Source organism: Lampetra fluviatilis, chromosome 26 (assembly GCF_964198595.1).
Source record: "Lampetra fluviatilis chromosome 26, kcLamFluv1.1, whole genome shotgun sequence".
Classification (NCBI taxonomy): domain Eukaryota; kingdom Metazoa; phylum Chordata; class Hyperoartia; order Petromyzontiformes; family Petromyzontidae; genus Lampetra; species Lampetra fluviatilis.
Genome location: NC_136300.1, coordinates 1,043,694 through 1,064,307, shown reverse-complemented (window position 1 = coordinate 1,064,307; position 20,614 = coordinate 1,043,694). Strand labels below are relative to the sequence as shown.

General features: G+C 47.6%; 1 protein-coding gene across 14 annotated transcripts; it reads right to left on the bottom strand.

Annotated features, from left to right (window-relative positions):
- Nucleotides 1–874: 874 nt before the first annotated feature.
- Nucleotides 875–18,761, bottom strand: LOC144941942 (V-set and transmembrane domain-containing protein 2B-like). Of its 14 annotated transcripts, none has more exons than XM_078868474.1 (8): nt 18,283–18,458; nt 17,803–17,962; nt 14,641–14,828; nt 9,988–10,181; nt 9,634–9,666; nt 8,299–8,472; nt 5,105–5,325; nt 875–3,059 (listed from the first exon to the last, which is right to left on the bottom strand). In XM_078868474.1, exons 3-8 carry the CDS (start codon nt 14,693–14,695, stop codon nt 2,957–2,959), a joined length of 780 nt encoding a protein of 259 aa, XP_078724600.1. In that variant the 5' UTR covers nt 14,696–14,828; nt 17,803–17,962; nt 18,283–18,458; the 3' UTR covers nt 875–2,956. The 14 variants fall into 14 exon arrangements, with proteins under 14 accessions (XP_078724600.1, XP_078724598.1, XP_078724597.1 ...); XM_078868472.1 differs by lacking the exon at nt 18,283–18,458 and adding an exon at nt 18,743–18,761 and having other exon boundaries at nt 876–3,059; nt 9,988–10,184; XM_078868471.1 differs by lacking the exon at nt 18,283–18,458 and adding an exon at nt 18,660–18,716 and having other exon boundaries at nt 876–3,059; nt 9,988–10,184.
- Between the last annotated feature and the right edge of the window lie 1,853 nt (nt 18,762–20,614).

Sequence of the window (20,614 nt, the reverse complement as noted above, 5' to 3'; positions counted from 1 at the left end):
AAATCAAATCAATTAACTTATTCAAAGCTGAACTAAAGGCCTATTTATTTGTCCTGGCATAAGCTGGGAAATAGGCATTTACATGATTGTCCAACTGGCTCGTAACGTGTTGGCCACTCCACCATCTCTCCCAGCGAAGGTTCTCCAAAATCCGGCGAAATGTTGGGATTGTGGTCTGGGGTATGGAGACCAAACGGATTTATTTATTTTTATTTATTTTCTCCGCGATCATTTTTTTTCCTTGTTACGTGCATTTTCTTATCGTTATTTATGTATTCATTTCTTTATTTGTTAAGTATTGGGGTTTGGTTTTTGTATTATCTGTGTACGGAACTGGACAGTTGATGTGCAGCGTTGTGGGATGTAATTGCATGAATGACGCTATAAAAAAATGAAACTATAATTATTACAACAATAAGTTCGATTCATAGCGCAGAATGTGTGCAGCGAGTGGCTAACACAAGTCAGAGGTGCGGATGAAACTGAAGGTCATTCACAAATGTGCAGTGGCAGAGCTATCGAGTGTGCAGGCGGTGCAACTGCAACGGGACCCACGGGCCGGAGGGGCTCAGCCACCGAGCCACGAAGGTGGGGGAGGGGGGGGGGCGAGCCCGAGTCGATTTCTCGCACCAGGTCACGTGCTTCAATTTCGCATTGCAGTTGGTGTAATGCTATTTAAATCATAAAAGTGTTGACACTTTAATACACACGATGACTGGTGCAGACTGCACGAACAAGAATATCTTAGATGTCGAATGAAAAAATCTATATCTATTAATCATGTTAATGCAGCAAAAACCAATAATGCAGAAAAAAGTGTTTTATTGGTTCTTGTACAAGTTTAGAATAATTTATATACCGGTAACTACATTTCAAAGACTGGTGGTGGTGGTGCACTCTGATGAGATAAATAAATACACGTAATGAAGCATTACTGGATTTAAGAGCATTGCAAGGTTACAATACATTCAGTTCATTTTCATTGTAAAGTGTTTGACAAGCACAATGAACATCCTTAGACGAAATTAATGGAACCTGTAGGCGAAGTGCACCACGTAAAAAAATACATTAAAATAGTGCTGTTGAATTTACCAGGCAAAACAAAATAAGTAGTCTTATTTTGGATTAAATATACACAAGCGACTGCCGTTAAAGGTTACAAATGAGTCCTTAAATTGACAAGAAATTAAAAAGGTTCCATTTTAGATATAGGCGAATCAAAAAACACCTGTTACTGTGCAGATAAGCGTAAGACTAATATATCCAATAAATTCATTCTATCAAACCGAATACATTTTTCACGTAACAATCCCACATACATCGTTTGTGTCTTTTTTACAGAGCTTGCAATATTCGGATGAAGCTGTTGTTTATTTATTTACACGAACTCTCTCAACGTTCACATGTTTTTTAATGTTTGTCCACAAAGATTTTTTTTGTTCGGTGTCCAACTGGAAATTAAAGGGGTAAGCTATCTCCGATGAATTTACGTCATTTCCTCGTAAAAAAACAACACACAGGAAGTGCCGCAAGAAGGTGTCCGAGCTGCGCCGAGGGAGATGCCAGATGTTTTTGTTATGATCATGCCACTCATGACGGACACACAGTGCAGACAAGAATACATACACGTGTACGTACCGATGAGCTCTCTTCCCCGACAGCGTTTAGGCGCAGTTCAGTGGTTATTTCAGCAAAGCCAAGGATATGGAACAGCTGCGTGAATTACATCACCCCTGTCATCTGATTTTCTTAGCAAGCAGCCGTTTTGTTCGCTGAATGTTTTGTTGCGGTGATGTGGTTCGTATCTACACTGATATACAGCACTGCTCTTACTGTTGAAGTTGGCATTGATTAAATTAACATATTTGTAAATAACATATGTAAAAAATGATTCCAATAGTGGAAAACCAATTAAACCCATATGTGCTGTAATTTTCGGTAAATTCGTCACTTATAAATGCCTTTTAAATATATTTTAGAAGCAATACAATGAAGCCACTTGAGTTTATATTTTTGATGTGATTGAAATGTAACGTGTGTGCAATTTCGTGCAACATCATACGTTTCAGTGTTTAATTACTTTTCAATGTTTTACACGATATTCCTTTTTACGTGATCCAGTGTTTTACTGTTTTATTAGGCTATATACGGCGAACCATTTTATCGCAGCTGTAATGCAGAAATGTGAAACAATAACACCCTCGGGATATATGTCCGCCAAACGTTTATTCGCAATCCTTTTGTTGAACACTGTAAAATGTGGAATTACTCTTAGCACATTACAAACGCTCTGACCGTTACACTCTTTTAACATTCCACTCTTGAAATTTCACCCTGTCCATAATTCAATACCATTGACGTTTTCATCAATAAACACATCGCCCGTTGTAATGAATATCAATAATCAACGACTCTAATCCACGTACTCCTTTAACAACAGCATTCTAGATATATATATGTAAAAAAAATCAAAGACTCGGCAAACGTATCTCTCGGTTTCATTTCGATGTTCAACTATTAAGTGCACTGAAAGTGATGACACAATTTGATTCACAAGTATGTACATTCCTAAAGAAGAGCAATATCTTTTGTTTCTCAAATTACTTTTCGCCGTGTGACACATGCCTCGCCAGTGTAGTATGAACAGGCTTACATGTTCGAAGCCCAACTGATAAATGTTTTACACATGCAACACAACCGGGCATTCGGTTAAAATTTGTAGTCATCCTATTTTGACACGGTACAATTATTTAATAATACTGTTATTAATGGCTTATAGTATTGTCTAAACCCGGGCGAAGTGTTTTAGATAATATAAATCAAGCAGTTTTTATTCTGATCGCAGACGTCATCGGGGGGAGATTGTCGTAATCTTCAGGACGGGGAGAGCGGGGGATGTGTGATCTCTTTTTGGAGTGTGGGGGGAGTGCTAGGGAGGAGTGCCGAGGGAGCGGGGTTAATCTTCCAGGGATTGAGCAGATTTCAGAAAGGTAGAAGTTGGAGTGTTAACAGCAGACTCAGTGTGAACCCGCTCAAGGCCCAGCGTGGGCCCCCACTGCCTGCGCCAAAAACAAGACACAAGTGAACCTGCGGCACCATGACCATCCAACACACTCCCAAGACAACTTGCACAGCAGACATCACGAAAAAGTAAACAAAATATTTCTGGTTAAGGTTAGAGCCCTCCGATTGCTTGGTGCCACCACTTCTGGTGGAAGGCCCCACCTCATTTGAAGGGAGCTCGATCACTGCGCTTCGAGAGGGAACCTTTGGCCTACTACTCCATGCTGGACAGACATCTTAGAAGACGTGGGAGTACCCACACTGTGACCCAACCACATGTGACGTGTCAATTGACCGACTGTGGTGGCACCCACTCATACTGCTCGGTGGGTAGAGGCTGGTGGGGGCAGACATTTAAGAAACCTGCACCGATGTTCCAAATTTCTGCGCCGGGAGATTGAACCGGCGACCTCTGGCTTTGAAGTCCAGTATGGGAACCACTCCAACACAGCAGAATCCTGATATATACATAGTGACGCACAGTTTACTGCCCACCCAGCATGTTCACTGAGCGTGTTATAAGTAATAACATGGATTAGTTTTAATTCTTCACTGATGTTCACATCACATATTCTCATTATTATGTTTAGTATTTACTCCTTACATGAATTAGTCTGAAAGCAAAATACATGCTCTAGCAATCACACACGCAAAGCCACATTCCTGTATACTTTACAATGAACGAGGCCTGACCTACTTTGTTCATGCTAAAATTAGCAGAGGCTGGATCCACCCGTCTTCACAAACAGCGTCACGTGGCTGTGCCCACGGGGAAGGGCACCTCTGGCAACTGCCCAGTGTCATTGGCCCGTTTGGTTGAATGTAATTGGCTTGAGCACGGCTGACCACGTCGCTTGCAGTACTGGCCAGTGCCGTCCACTTTCCCAGGGCACAGGGGTAGCTTAGAGGTCACGGTGGGATTCACACCCCGCTTGGAGCGTGTGCCGCGTAGGCACTCGCATGGCTCCGGGCGAGGTGTGGTGAAGGAGTGATTTTAGCCGCATTGTGTGAGCCACTCGTGAGCATGCTTAGGTTGATTTTTTTGTCACACGTGGTGAGACAAAGTAGAAGATGCAAACACAGCAACGGTTACATAAGAGTTGGGGACTGGACCTTATTAGAGCCTTCAGGCATGAGGTAACGAGCTATATAAAGAAAATGTTTAAAATATTGTGCTAAGAATAACTCGGAAATGCCCTGTCAAATATGCAGACACATCTCCTGTATTTTAGCTTAGCTCAACAATAGCGCAGACACAAACATGTCAGTTGGGTGTATTCATTTATTTAGGATTATTGTTTCTGGGAATTTCTGCACATTCCGTGTACTCTGTGGGGTGGGGGAGGGGGATTTAAAATTGTCAGAATGCCATAGTGGGAGACGGTTTAACCTCTACCAGAGTCAGCCGCACTGAGCTGCTGGGACCCCATGCCGTGTTGTCATTCTCCTGCTTTTCTTCTTAGCTGTCCTGGGAAACCTGTAAGTCTTCCCGGGCCATTTAAAGTTCAGTTTTTTGTCAGTTCCTTAATAATACACCGCTCTGGACAATGCATTGACATTGAAGTCTCCCCTCTGTTAGCATTGCGAGATGCTATTCTTATTCTACGATACATCCCGCTATTGTTGTACGTCAAAAGTCGCAACCCTTTTGACGTCCACACTTGGTCACTCACACACACAGACACACACCGTGCCCACCCTCGCCCCCACCAAAAAAGGAGAACATTCTGTAGCTCATCTTCTTGGTTCTTTCGGTAAAGTCACGTAGAAGGGAAGTAATAAAATAATAAAAATAAAACATAATAAAATAATTCTCACGACGTTTCGGCCACAACGCAAGCAGCCGTCCTCAGGTGAAGACCTGTCTCCCCGTTGTGGGCGAAACGTCGTGAGAATTATTTTCATTATGTTTTATTTTTATTATTGTATCACTTCCCTTCTACGTGACTTTACCGAAAGAACCAAGAAGATGAATCCCTGCAGTCACGAAAGAAGCTTTAAATCGAAAACAATTCTGTAGCTCGTAAGAAGGGCTGCGGACCTCTCACCCACCGGTGGGTTGCCGCCTCCCGGCCGGCTGGCCCTGGCTGGGCGCGCTCGTGGACGACGGCTTCGCCTGCTGCCGCTTGTGTCCGCCCGCCTCTCGCAGCGCGGGCGGAGTGGCGTGCGCCTGCCTCTTGCCCACGGCGGGGTTGCCGCGGATGAGCGGCCGAGCCTCCGGAGCGTGCTTGTGCGAGCGGAGGACATTGAGAAACAAGCCACCTGCACGGTGATGCTGACGCATGCGGCTTGCTTTTGTGTCGCGTTTTTTGTTGTCGTCGCCTGGCTTTGCCGCCCCCGTTATGCGCGCGCGTGTGTGTGTGTGTGCGCGTGTGAGTGTGTGTGTGAGTGAGTGTGTGCGCGTGTGTGCACGTGTGTGAGTGTGTATGTGAGTGTGTGCACGTGTGAGTGTGTGTGTGCGTGTATGAGTGTGTGTGTGAGTGTGTATGTGAGTGCGTGTGTGTGTGGGAGTGTGTCTGAGTGTGTGCGCGTGTGTGAGTGTGTGTGAGTGTGCGCGTGTGTGAGTGTGTATGTGTATGTGAGTGCGTGTGTGTGTGCGAGTGTGTCTGAGTGTGTGCGCGCGTGTCTGAGTGTGTGTGAGTATGTGCGCGTGTGTCTGAGTGTATGCGCGCGTGTCTGAGTGTGTGTGAGTGTGTGCGCGTGTGTGAGTGTGTGCGCGTGTGAGTGTGTGCGCGTGTGTCTGAGTGTGTGTGAGTGTGTGGGAGTGCGTGTGTGTGTGCACGTGTGCGCGTGTGTGCGCCGCAGTCCGTGTGTACATTGTGCATATCGCGCGCGCCGTGCACTCAGGATGGCGGCCACAACGATGACGATGATGATGCGCTCACGCGTTAGGATATTCGCTTGGCGAACACGTGTAAGTAAGCACGTTCGGTATGGTGACGGCGTTGTGCTGGAAGAATGGCGCAAAGTCCATTCGGCATTTGCGCGGTTCTCGTAGTCGAAGCGCTCTGTGCATTGAAGGTTTGTGTGCTACTCAATAGCTACTAAGAGTGCAACTATGTATAGGGATATTTACAAACTGGTAATATGAATATTTTATTTTGTTCTCATCAGGCTCCGTCATGTTAAATGCAGTCTCTAACCCTCATTATCTCTCACCCTCATTATCTCTCTCATCCTTACTGTCTCTCGCTCTCTGGCCTGTCTGCTGATGTGCTATGAGGAGGGTCCATGGTCCTGAAATGTCATCATATATTGACATTATTTTCGTTTTGGGCAGTGTTGTTGACGAGCGTGTGGAGTGTTTTTGCTCTTAATGTTTTCCTTGTAATCTGCACCGGACAGGACCATCGTCTTACTGGGCATGTGTGAAAACAGATCTTTATATCTCATCGGATTCGTCCAGGATAAATACAGATTCTGATTCTGTATTTTCAGCACACAAGTCTGGCTATTAGGCATGTAACAACGTAACGATTCACATATACACGCGTCAATTGACATATTTATAATTGCATTTCTAATTTATGTAAATATATGCACATGTTATGCTCACGTTACATTCATGCTAGTGGAGCAAACTGTACAAACGCGGTGAAAAGGTGAAACCAGATCAATGAGTCAGTAAAACGAGACAAAAGAAAACTGATTCTTGACTCGAATCACGATGCTGAATCAAACCACTGGGATGGGTGAATGTTGCCATGCCCGCTACCTATGTAGGCCTCACCTCACACATGTCGGTGATTAGCTGCGTGCCCTCGATGCTGTTAAATGTTTAGTTATATGCCAAAGATAAAGATAATCAACGTCCATTGTTAGAGCATGCCGAATCATATCATGCGTATAGGAAGTCCCCCCGCGACATGCGTGTACGAAACGAGACACTGCGCAGCACGGCACAACTTGGACGATGCAGGGTTTTGTTGTTATGCGGTGCTGCGTAGATGTGGTGTGGGGTTTTCCATCTGAGCTGCGCTGATCGTAAATTTGGAACGCACCAGCCGAAACCGCCCGCTGCTCTGTCGGTTTTGTGAACGATGTGAACCACGCAGGTGAGTTGAACTCCAAACACAGGTGTGTTTGTTTTTAAGAACAATAAATCTGCATTCTCCAATGTACGTAATGTAGCAAGAGGCACCGGGAGGTAATTTAAACGGTGATCAGGATATATATTGCCATTGTCGCTACTAGACACACGTGGAAATGTGCCATGTGTTCCATTTGTCATATCGGCAATGGCAGGAGATGTATGTAACACACCATTTATATTTTCCATTAAAACTGCACATCAGTGCGATGTATTATTCGCAAAAAAGAACTCGCGGCAATTGGCCCCAATTATAGGCAGCACACAGAGCCTCATACCACTGAACACATTTCCCCAAGACCAAACCCAACCATGATTAAACGGTCACCACTAAAACTGCACAGGAAATTGACAATTGACTGCCTAATACATTGTCATGGTTCAAGGTTGTGATTTGATTAAAAATATGCAATTTTTTTGTCTTGTTGTTTTTGTACTTCTCACTTGTTCGCACTATTTCTGTTGTATGTAATTTGTGTCTCACTGGTAATAGCCGTCTTGCATATTCTGGTCGCTTTGCATTGTTTGTATCGACTGTGCTTCAAGTCTCCTATATTGATAGCATTTTCTGTCTCTGTAGTTCGTAAGTCTTGGATGATTTTTTTCCATCTCATTTGTATTGCCTCATTTGTAATCTCTACCGAACATGGCCTACCTGTCTTTATACTTGTAAATAAGATAATTTTACACACATGTATCGTGAGCGTAAGAATTAACTGTAATCTAAATGGAGTCATGGTTAACTATGTAGTGTATCGCCCCCTCAATAAACACAGACTAAACGACTCAGCCTCGTCAGCACTCACGACGCGGGGTTGGCGAGATGTCCTGGTGGCTAGCCACTGCTGTTTGATAATAAAGACGATATGATATGTGAGTCAGGCTACACCTGCACGTGAGTCAGGCTACACCTGTCATGTCAGCCTGAAGGCAGGGCACAAGGTGGCCTGTGTCTGTCGTCCGTACCCCCTCGTCCCAGGCGTACGGGCGATTGGTAGGTAGAGTGTAGGAAACTCTTACCTGGTGCTAAGTTTGCATCAGTCTAGTTCCCTACTACTCTCACCTGGCGCTAAGTGTCCATTGGTGTCTGTATCTTAGCGAGGCCCCCCGGTTGAGTGGCGAGCGAGTGAGCGGGGGGCTTCTACCTGCATGTCGCCCTGCAGACGGAAGTCGACACGCAGCGTGGCCTGGGCCTTGTGCTCCTGGGTGTTGTCGTCGCTGCGGTCGCTCACGCGGCACTCGTACAGGCCCTCGTCCTCGCGGCGCACGCTCGACAGCCGCAGGTAGTTGGAGATGTCGCTCCCCATCACCTTGACGGCCTGCGTGACGACACAGCAGCCGTCGTCGCCACCGCCGCGAATGGCACGGAATGCTGCCTTCCGTCGCCACGATTCTTAGACTTAGGCTTGGGGCGCTGTTACACCTTCCAAGTTAACATCATGCACTTGTAACTACAGAAATGTGTCTGATTGTAATGCTAGAAATTGTTAAATTACAATTTCGTGGTTTTTAATAAGTGGCTATTTTTAATATTTTATTACTTATGTATTTTGCATTTCGAATCGATTTACACAGAATCAATAAAAATGGACTCAAAATATGGGGCACCTGGTCTGGCCGCCCCAGTACAGGTATCCCTCGATTTACAAATGTTCGGTTTACCAAACATTTTTCGTTCACGCATTTCACAAATGATAGACACTTTTCGATTAGTGAAATCGAATTCACGTGATCACGAAATTTCACTACGGCACGTGCCATGGGATCATCAAACAAGGAGGCTGCGTCGTCACTCATCCACGGCAGCGTCGCGGTGTCCCTGCAGTGGAACAGCGACGCCTCCACATCCGCTTCACAGTCATTGTCACTGTGCAGATCTTTTGGTGAGTTTCCTGAAAAAGGTAACTATTTTTGTATTAAATTGATCATTATTCAATCTATTTAATATTATGTTCATAATTATTATTGTTTTTGTATTGCGAATAGCGATATAGGCGGTGTATATGTTTCGGCTTAGCAGTACAGTTGGAATTACTGTCCGAAACACACCCCTCATTTTTTGTATTAAATTAATGGGAAAAGCCGTTCCCATTCACGAAATGTCGTTTTGCGCGTTTTTTGTTGTTGCTTAAGAACGCAACCCTTTCGTAAATCGAGGGATACCTGCACAATCCAATCTTCGCAATCTCATTGGCCAATGCAAATCACTCCCACGGAATGGCACCTGTGCAAGGTGCCAGGGGGCACCCCGAATTTCTCCCCTGGCCAATTGCAAAGCTGCCGTTGCAAATCCTCCGCGTTGGTCGAGGCCGATTCCCCTCCGTGCTCCCTGGCTGCCTCCCCACCGCACCTTTGGCGACCACGACGCTGGCGCCATCCCACAAAACCTCGGGCCCATGGCTTTTAAATGCACCGTTGTGGCTGCGGCAATGTCGATATGGGGGTTGGTGGGGAGGAAGACGTCGTTGTGAAGTACTCACGCTAATTTTAGTCGCGTCGCTGTTCTTGGATGTCTGTGGCAAGGGAAAAAGTGAATTTCAATTGTTTGTAAAATAAACATGTTTAACTTGCAAATGCAATATTTGTTCTGGATGTATAGATGGACGAACATCTGTATTGTAGCAGGAGGCGCTCAGGCAAGCTGGTAACTTTGCATCTCTTCATACTGAAAGTCTGTTCATGTTGGTTATGAGGAGCATCCACTGAAAGCATTATAATTTGAGCGCAGTGTCATTGACACTGCGTTTCTGTTATGCATGCTCGTGCACCACCGCCACCCATGCAGCATCACAGCTTGTGTTGAAGCCTCGACGGGGAGCTGTCCGTGTGACTACCTGGGGACGAGCGGGGCTGGTGGCTGGCAGCAGGGCCTTGGGGGCAGGTCCCCCGCGGTAGGGCTCCCCGCGCATGTGCCACCACTGCATCTCGATGGAGTGCGAGGTGGGGCCGCTGCCCTGGTAGGCGCATATGAGCACCACGTCGTCCCCCTCAACTGCCATCACGTCCTGAGGCACCTCGGTGAACATGCCTGCTGATGGTGGGGACAGACAACGGGTGGTAAATCTGGGGCTGCGTTTCAGTCCGGCTGTCCGGCACATTGCATACAGGATATCTGTGGCTACCGCTGTGGCCACTTACAAGTCACGAGGCATCTACTTCGGTCTCGCACTGACCGATAAAATATTTGGTGAAAAATTAAGCCCCTGGTACAATGTTCACACTGGCTATCAATCTCTCGCAGATTTTCTCCCAATAAACGGAAATGTTCCGCAGTTGCCAACTGTTGTCGCGGAAACAATTCTCGCCTGCAGATTGTCAACACTCCCACGCGCGATTCTGTCCGTGTAGCCTCTTCATCGTGCTCAATGGTACGCCATTAAATTACACAAACGTTCAGTCCTGGAGTCTTTTAGGAGTTAGCAGAGTGAATTTGTCCCGGGTTTTTCAACTTTTAAGTGCCAGGTGTGGTCAATAGATGTAATTAAATAGGGGGCTCTCTCCAGTCGTGTATTGACGTGAGCTGTGGTGGACACACCTGAAATGGATTGCACCCAGCTGGCTGTGACTTAAATCCATGGAGTGGTCACATTTAGCAGCGGCTTGGATTTTTTTGGTTGTTAAAATAATAATAAAACAGTACCGCATACACAAGCTTCAGCCTTAACCACCGTATATTTGTCGCCGACGCAGTCCGTAAGAATTTACGACGCGAAAAAACATTGATACATTTCACGGATTGAGAAAGATTGAAATATATGCACTGGCATAAAATTAATTCTCCCCTGTTACGAAAATATGTTGGGGGAAAATGAGCGGTGAAAAAAAAGCGGTGCCTAATGCAGGCCACTAAACACACAGCTGTTAAGGCTAAATAAACATGCCATTAATAGATATGGTATTAGTATCGGCAGAAATGTAGCTTCAAACACATCATGACATAATCACGAAATAAACAACACCATTATTGCCACTGCCCAGCCTCGTTGGACACTGCTTCTCATGTCGCAAGCCGCTCACATTTTTTTTTTCAATAAACCAACAACGGTGCAATGCAATCACTGATTTATTTTTGCATTTCAATCTAGTTGCAATTACCAAATTTCAAAAACTTCAGTAAATAATTCATACGCGTTAGGGGGTTCACCCGTCTGGGTGTGAGCCGTATTGTAATTTGTGTTTTGGCTGCAGGAATTGATTTGTGACGAGATATGGTTACCGTGTCCGGAATATTTTTACGAATGGACCTCGGCTGACTGAGAGATATGCCTGCGTTGGCGTTGATCTGCAGTGGAAAAGGTGGGAAGCCGACTTCACGGTGACAATGTTCCGATGGATAATTAATGGCAGACATCTTTTATTCATCACCTTGTTCAGTTTTACATCGCATCATTCATGTTTTATACAACACCGTTCATGCACGTTGCATTCACAATGCCTTTACATTTTTAATGCACGGATGCGTGAGGAACCACAGATAATCAGGCGGTGAGCCCAAGCTCTGCGGTTCTCAAGATATTAAGATGTTTTCAGCCAATTAAAAGAGTGTTTACACCGGTGGTATGAAACTGGAGCGCCCGGAGATAACCCATCCGTGCGAGAGAGCAACACTCTATCCCATACAAATGGAACAGATGGAGATCCGTCCATATTTGCTTTACAGCGCTCTACTGGCGAGCCAGGGTATGGCACCATCTCGACGTCCCTACGAGAAGGGAGTTTCACGACATCTGCGTGCGACCCACCAACTCCCGCTCCCTCCGCAGGGCTGGGTTACAGCCCACGTGCATAGCCAGCCCCGCCCCGTGGGCCCTGGTGCAGTGACACCGCCTGCACGCTCGAGAGCTACGCCACTCCGAGTCCTGCTTTTACTGTTAGACCGCCCCCCCCCCCATTCAATGCAATGTTTTCCATGATTCGGGTTCGGCAGTTGAGTCGTCTTTCTTTGCTGTCCCCATAGAGGGCGCCACTACACCAGCCGCACCATTGGACAAGTGTGGCTATCTCATCTGAATTCAAAAGCAACTTGCTTGCAATGTGATTGTATGCGTGCGGCACAGATGCAGCAGAAGCCTCCACGAAGGCTGGAGAGCAACCGTGGAGCACGCGGGCACGTGAAGTCCGAGGTGCTTTGGAAGAACTTTCTTCAAAGGGGAAACGCACAGCGCCGTGGAGGCGAACTGACCCTAATCTCCTGTGGGATATTATTTGGGTTGTTCGATAAGGTCACGTAGATAGGTTCAAATTAATACAAAAATAAAATAACGACGTTTCGAAACGTCGTAGTTTTTTTGTTTATTTGATTTTTATTAATTTGAACCTATCTACGTGACTTTACTGAAAGACCCAAAGAATATGAATTCCTGCAGTCACAACAGCTTTAAGTCAAGATTTTTCCTGTGTGATGTTGGTTAATGGAATTGTAGTGAAGTCGATTTAATTGAATAACAACATGACCCAGTTGTTGGCATCATTATTTTTTTTGGATACCAATTTAATGGAAATAAATCTAAACCAAATACAATAGTTAACTCCATAGTACAAACTAATTAATTTCAGAAATCTATGACAATTAATCTTGATTCGTTTTCTAATACAGCCTCACTGAGTCTCAAGAGTAATTTGCACGAGGATCTTGCTACTAATTGGGACGTTTGCTCAAATGTATAATACGTGGTTTGCGTATGGGATGAGCTCTAGTAGCTGAAAAAAACACAACACACATAACGGGATGAGTTTCTTAAAATAAAAAAGACCGCACAGATGGATTCACGAATCCCATTGCTGGACGGCCATCCGCTGGCCACCTCCGTATGGCCGCGGGTTTCTGTCCCCAGAAATCTCGATCGATGTTGACATTCTAACTTGTGTTAGAGATTAGGCGCGCGTTAATCCGGCACGGTATCTACGTGCCATCGGCAGCCGGTTAAGCTTGCGCATGCTAAATGCGTAGACGCGTTGCATATTAAAGGACCGTGCTTGCATGACAATACGGTGCTCAAAGGGGGTGTTGCGTGTCGTGCAATTAACAGCTGGCAACGGCAACAGAAAGCGGTGCTTGTACTCGCTAAAAGCAAAAAAACCATCTATCTCAGTGTTACATCAACGATTGTTAAATGTGCTGCCGTAAGAATTTTTTTTTACTAATTGTCAGCCATGATAAATCTACTGCTGGATGACCACCCCCCCCACTCTCCCCCACAATCCGTCACCGTCTCTAACGAGCCCGTGATGTGATAATCCACCCGGCACCCTGCACGCGAGCCGATGTCATCGCTCCATCTCCGACACACACCGGACGCCATCCTTTTGTAGATACATTATAATTCACTACTTTAACTATATAGAACATTTCTTGACAAACTAGATTGTATAGCATAGCACACGACTCACAACATTCGATTAGATACATGTAGCCTCCAAAATACGACGACAATAGCGACAAAGGCAAGCGATTATTATTATTTGTAAAAATAACATTCATGTATACATCATCTTAGTCGTGCTACCATGTGACTATAACATTGACAGACACCTATACAAGTAAGCCACCTGTGTGTGTACGAATCAATCTATTAACGCGATTGCCATTGCCCCTTGGCGGAGATAAGCGGCTGATACTCGAGCGGGTGGATGGCGACGCGCGTCCAGTCGGGTGCTGTCATCATCATCATCATCGATGGCACTCTCTCGCGATGCCCTGAGGATTAGAGGTCGTCTCTTTTGACCCGAGCACCGAGAAAGGGACCTGCAGGTATCCAGGTAACCCCGTATCGACCGCCCCCCATCCCCGCCTCCCCGAGACTCATTGAGGGCACCTTATCTGAGTTTAATGACCAACACGGAGTTCTGACAAATTCCCGTGAATATTTACCTGCCGGTAGAGTTATCAACGCCATTGCCTTTGTAAAAAAAACATTATCGGCTAATTTGTTCTGCAATTCATGCCCTTGAGTTTTGTTATCTCAAATGTATCTGCACGCGTTTAGCTTTTAAGCAAAAAACCCACCAAGAAATCCCACGCACGCGACTTATTATCAGACTTGCCTACGAGATCACCTTGTTGCTGTCTCTAATTGAGCAATGCGAAATTTGTAAGTGCACATCCGCAACAACTCACCACATTTATCAATAACAATTCCACAATAGAAAACAAATATATGTTCTCACGTGTAGTAAACTATCGTATAAAACAGACGACGTATAGGGCACAGTGACCGTTGATCGTAGCAGGAAGGTGATCGCCGCTATGAAGAGACAACATCTCTGCTGCAGAGAAGGGCAATTGGCCCCAACCGTCCAATGGAACGCGTTTCTGCCGTTTCGGGGCAGTGTTGTTGACGAATTCGTCGATTTTATTATTTTTGTGCTTTTGCACCACCGACAACGCCGCATAAGAATGTCGTGTTTGCAATTACAGACAAGCGCAGTGCACTTTCGCGCGTCAGGCGCAGAGCCCTGCTGTACGTTGAAGACAAAAGCGCACTTACCCTGTGCTAAGGCGAACAGATGGAGTTGCACAATTAAGAAAGGCGCCAGACCCATGGCTTTGCCGTCAAGTGGGTACAATGGGCACCCCCACCACGCTTCGTGTGAATTGTCCAGAGGTGGAGGGGTCTGTCCGGCTTGGGATGAAAGACTCCGGGAGCTCCTGTGACCCTCCCGTAGGGACCGCAGGCTGAAGATGTACAGAGAGAGAGAGAGGGAAAGAGAGCGCGAGCGAGTGAGCGAGAGAGAGAGAGAGTGTGAGCGAGAGAGGAGCGAGAGAGCGAGAGAGGAGTGAGAGAGCGAGAGAGGAGTGAGAGAGCGAGAGAGGAGAGAGAGAGTGAGCGAGAGAGGAGCGAGAGAGCGAGCTGCGCAGCGCAAGTGCAATCATCCACGCGGCACATCCACGATGTGAGATCGGCGGTAGATGCTCCCATTCAGAGCGTCCTTGCTTGATTCTAACTGCAGTCAAGCCCCCCCCCCCCCCCCCCCATGGCACGTCCGAGTCGTGTTTATACCGCGTGTGCGAAGGGCGCAGAATCTTGCGTTAATGATGATAACTGATGATGATGATGGTGCTTTTTCGTATGGTGGGAATGTGGTAGAGTTGGCGGTGGGGTTGATCAACAAGGTTTAATGTGTTCATGTCGAGGTTGGTCGGTGAGCTGGTGGTGGATGGATTAAAGAGTAACCTTGATGAATGGTGATAACTGATGATGCTGATGACGGAGTGTAGTTGTAAAAGCGCCGTGCGAGATTAATTCACGGTGGCGCTTTCACTTTTGACATTCGCAAACTGCAAGCCCAGGGCCCGCTCGTGTGCAGTGTACACAAAGCACGCCCGTTGTTGGTTGCGCGGTATGATATGCGAATGCTTTTGAAAGCGGCTTCAGTTCCCTTAAGCATTCTTCTCGATTTTGGCTTTTCACGAGAGACCAACAGCTCTCGGTTCGCATCGTTATTCCGTTACCGGGACCAGGTAAACGAGTCTGGCTGTCCCCAATCTCTGCTCCCTTTCACGCACACAAATACGGACGCAATTTTCCGGATTATAAGGCGCTCTATTCCTCCCGTATATTTAAACAAAAGTTGAGGGATGTGCGTTTTATACTCGGGTAGGCTCGTGCGCGTGTGCGCGTGACCAGATTTGTGTGACGTTATGTTACACCGGGAACCAGTAGTTACGGGCGCGTCTGACTTCTCGGAGCGTCTCAGTGTCGGCAGAATTCGGTGCGGCGCTGCGCGATTCGTGAAACACGACGAGGTGGATGCATTGCCACCCCCGCTCAACACCAAACATATTTGCACATATGTTTATAATTAACAACGACTTTTTTTTGCAGACACACAGAGCGCGAAGGAATCATAATAATCAAGGATGCATTTACAAAATTATCGATGCAAATTAATCATCATCAGCAGCAGCAGCAACAGCAGCCGCGAGGCTAATTGCCCCTCCACGTTGGTTCCGCTTCAGCGCTCGCTTCTGATTGAGACGCGACTGGCGTTCCTCGCATGATTTCAACGCTGATGACTTATGCATTGAATAAATAGAAACTCCGATTAATACGACATTAAACTTAGCCTAATTGGGGTGATGAATAATAAGCGGCTAGAAGTGCAGGCCTTCATGAGAGAGGGGAAGAGAAGAGAACACACTGCATGCGGTATTGCCCAATACAATGAACGTCGTGCCCTTGTGCGTGTCTGTGTGTGTCTGTGTGTGTCTGTGTGTGTCTGTGTGCGTGTCTGTGTGTGTGTCTGTGTGCGTGTCGGTGTGCGTGTTTGTGTGCGTGTCTGTGTGCGTGTTTGTGTGCGTGTCTGTGTGCTTGTTTGTGTGTGTGTCTGTGTGCGTGTCTGTGTGCGTGTTTGTGTGCGTGTCTGTGTGTGTGTTTGTGTGTGTGTCTGTGTGCGTGTTTGTGTGTGTGTCTGTGTGTGTGTCTGTGTGCGTGTTTGTGTGCGTGTCTGTGTGCGTGTCTGTGTGCGTGTCTGTGTGCGTGTTTGTGTGTGTGTCTGTGTGTGTGTCTGTGTGTGTGTGTGTCTGTGTGTGTGTCTGTGTGCGTGTCTGTGTGCGTGTTTGTATGTGTGTCTGTGTGCGTGTTTGTGTGCGTGTCTGTGTGCGTGTTTGTGTGTGTCTGTGTATGTGTCTGTGTGCGTGTCTGTGTGTGTGTCTGTGTGTGTGTCTGTGTGCGTGTCTGTGTGCGTGTTTGTGTGCGTGTCTGTGTGCGTGTCTGTGTCTGTGTGTGTGTTTGTGTGCGTGTCTGTGTGTGTGTCTGTGTGTGTGTTTGTGTGTGTGTCTGTGTGCGTGTCTGTGTGCGTGTCGCTTGCGCTAGTCGTGTCTGTGTGTGTGTGTCTGTGTGTGTGTTTGTGTGCGTGTCTGTGTGCGTGTCGCTTGCGCTAGTCGTGTCTGTGTGCGTGTCTGTGTGTGTGTCTGTGTGCGTGTCTGTGTGTGTGTTTGTGTGCGTGTCTGTGTGCGTGTCTGTGTGTGTGTCTATGTGTGTGTCTGTGTGTGTGTCTGTGTGCATGTCTGTGTGTGTGTCTGTGTCTATGTCTGTGTGCGTGTCTGTGTGCGTGTCGGTCTGTGTCTGTGTGCGTGTCGCTTGCGCTAGTCGTGTCTGTGTGCGTGTCTGTGTGTGTGTCTGTGTGCGTGTCTGTGTGTCTGTGTGCGTGTCTGTGTGCGTGTCGGTGTGTGTCTGTGTGCGTGTCGCTTGCGCTAGTCGTGTCTGTGTGCGTGTCTGTGTGTGGTTCTGTGTGCGTGTCTGTGTGTCTGTGTGCGTGTCTGTGTGTGTGTCTGTGTGCGTGTCTGTGTGTCTGTGTGGGTGTCTGTGTGCGTGTCTGTGTGTGTCTGTGTGCGTTAGCATCTGCCCGACTCGAGCATCCCGAGGGTGAAATGGCGGGCACACAGAGTTTTGAAACCTTTTTTCTCATGTCTTTATCATAATAATGATGATTAGTATATATATAAATAATAATAACAATTATAATCGTCAATCCATTTACATTTCGCCAACAAACTCGTCATTATTTTTACACGCAAACGCATTCGGTGAGCCCGGGGAACATTCAGTCAGCATTTGTTTTGGCGAAGCGCACAGAACGACGCTTGCATGAACACCGCGGAAATTCCATCTCGCTCTGAAATCAGAACACGACATCAAACCACCTACCCGTGTCGCTTTACTTATTGCTTGTTCCGCCTTTTTTCCGCGTGCTTTCTTTTTGGTGGATTTTACCGACTTTTCAATTCCATTTTCAGAACCACGGATTCACAAATGAAACAAAAAGAAAGAGGCCGCTCGTTGTGCGTGTCACTCGCCGGCTCGGACCCTGCAAGACACGAGGGGTGGAGAGAGAGAGCGAGCGAGGGGGTGGAGAGAGAGCGAGCGAGTGGGTGGAGGAGAGAGCGAGCGAGGGGGTGGAGAGAGAGCGAGCGAGCGAGGGGCTTAATCCGAGACGGAGCGGCTCCACATCTCCCCCAGATTGCCTTCTAGCAGTCGCACCAGAAAACACAAACTGCTGCTGCTGTTGTTGTTGCAGCACTCATCATCATCCCCCAACCCCTAAAGCTCCACCTCCTCCTACAATCCAACCACCACCAACCACCGCCACCACCTTACCACCACCCAACACGTTGTTGGCTCACTCACTCAAGATCCACTCGCGCCGCTCACCACCACCACCACCGCCGCTGCTGCTGCTGATGATGATGCCGCCCTATCCCATGGGTTGGCTGCGCGCTTTGGCAAACACGCCACGCCAGAATGGTGACTTGGGGGGGGGGGGCGATTCGCGTTGCGCACAAGCGCTCGAGTCGCCCCCCCCTCCCACCGCCCCTATCGGTAATTACGAAGCGTGCTCACCAAGCCAGTGTGTGGACTCGTATATAGCCCAGACACACACCAACAGCAGCAGCAACACGCACAGAGACAAACACCAAAAGAACAAACGCATCAACCGGAGGGTACTTTAGAGACGGAGGATGTGCGCGAAAGAGTGAAGTCGTTGCTGGTGTTTTGGGGGCGACCTTGGGGCTCGCGAAGCACCCACACCGATGTCGCTTCTCAGATATTTGCGTCACAAAGCATTTGCTCTCCCTCTCTCTTTTACCCACGAGATCGCTGGCTCGCTCGCTCGCTCGCTGGCTCGCTAAATCGAAAGGCGCCCCCCACTCCGAGCGCAGGGCACGTCGCGCCGTGCATGCTAATTCAGCGCGGCACCACGAAGGGAAGGAGTTGGTGAGGAGTTGGTGAGGGGTTGGTGAGGAGTTGGTGAGGTGTTGGTGAGGAGTTGGTGAGGAGTTGGTGAGGTGTTGATGAAGTGTTGGTGAGGAGTTGGTGAGGTGTTGGTGAGGAGTTGGTGAGGTGTTGGTGAGGAGTTGGTGAGGAGTTGGTGAGGAATTGGTGAAGTGTTGGTGAGGAGTTGGTGAGGTGTTGGTGAGGTGTTGGTGAGGTGTTGGTGAGGAGTTGGTGAGGTGTTGGTGAGGAGTTGGTGAGGTGTTGGTGAGGAGTTGGTGAGGTGTTGGTGAGGTGTTGGTGAGGAGTTGGTGAGGAGTTGGTGAGGTGTTGGTGAGGTGTTGGTGAGGAGTTGGTGAGGAGTTGGTGAGGAGTTGGTGAGGAGTTGGCGGGGTGTTGGTGAGGTCTGGTGAGGTGTTGGTGAGGAGTTGGTGGGGAGTTGGTGAGGTGTTGGTGAGGAGTTGGTGAGGAGTTGGTGAGGAGTTGGTGAGGAGTTGGTGAGGAGTTGCGGGTGGGATCGAGGGGAGACGTTGGCAGCCTGGAGTATGGAGCTGGTTGAAGAGGATGCGGGTGAGAGATTGGTAGGGGACTTGGTGAGTGCTGCTGAGGTGCAGGGAGGGAGAGGTGGGGGTTGGGGGGGTAAGAGAGGAAGGGGAGGCGATGGGCCAGCGGACGGAGAGGGAAAATGGTGCCATGGCTTTGCAGACATCCACAGAGCAGCAGCAGCAGCACCACCACACACTCAGGTCTGCTGTGTAGCTCTACACAGGTACACGCGTGCATAGCTCTCCGATGTTGTATTATGTTCCCGAAGAAGCTCTCAGAATGTGGAGTGAAACGTCGGACATCATGCCGAACAAACCGAAGACGTGTTGGAGAGCGACGCGTGCATCACCTTTCCTCTCTCAAGTCGTGTCCACTCACACCGCGACTTCGCGGATTAGCTTGTTGACACGTTACTTTCCGCAGTCTCGCCGGATAAAAAGAGAATTTGCATGGAAAAATGTATGGTAGGTTATGGATACATGACCTACCATACAGAGTGATGAATCAGGATATGAAACATATTCGGCCAGATTGCTCAGCAGTTGAGCGAGAGGCTTGCAATCTGAATTAAAATCTTCGTCGAGGGTCAACTCAACTCCGGCCCCCAACAACACAACGAAGGTGAGCAAGGCCACACGATCCTCTCTGTTTGTTCGTTCACTCAAGATAGCCCCACTGAGTCTCTTGTTCAGGACGAGGGCCCTGCCAAGACTTTTGCAGCAGGAGGAGATGTCGCAATTGTGCGATCCAAATCGGAGGTCATCGTTCCGCATTGGGACGTGTCCTCTTGAGGTACTCGCCCCCACCACAGGAATGTGGAATTTCCAGCATCACCGGCTCAGGGCTGTGAAGAGAAGTTTGTTCACACCAGTGACGACGTTTCAAGGCTCATTTCAGAATGAAATCGCTTTCACCTGACGCTTGCACAACGCCGTGCTGCTGCCAAGAATACGACGACAACAGATGAATGTCCCACGTTGTTTTTAAGAAAGAGACTATTTATAGTGAAGTAACCTCTCGCTCACAGTCATTTGCGAATTTGCAACAGATGCAGCCACCCATGTTCGATGGTTATCAAGGTGGCGAGAGACAGACGGGTCCGTTTGTGAGTGTAGCAAAGCAGTTCTTTCACCGTCTTATTCGTGTGAAGAAAGTTGATGCATTTGTTAGAAGAAACAGAGAGTTCTTTTTTTAAGTTGTA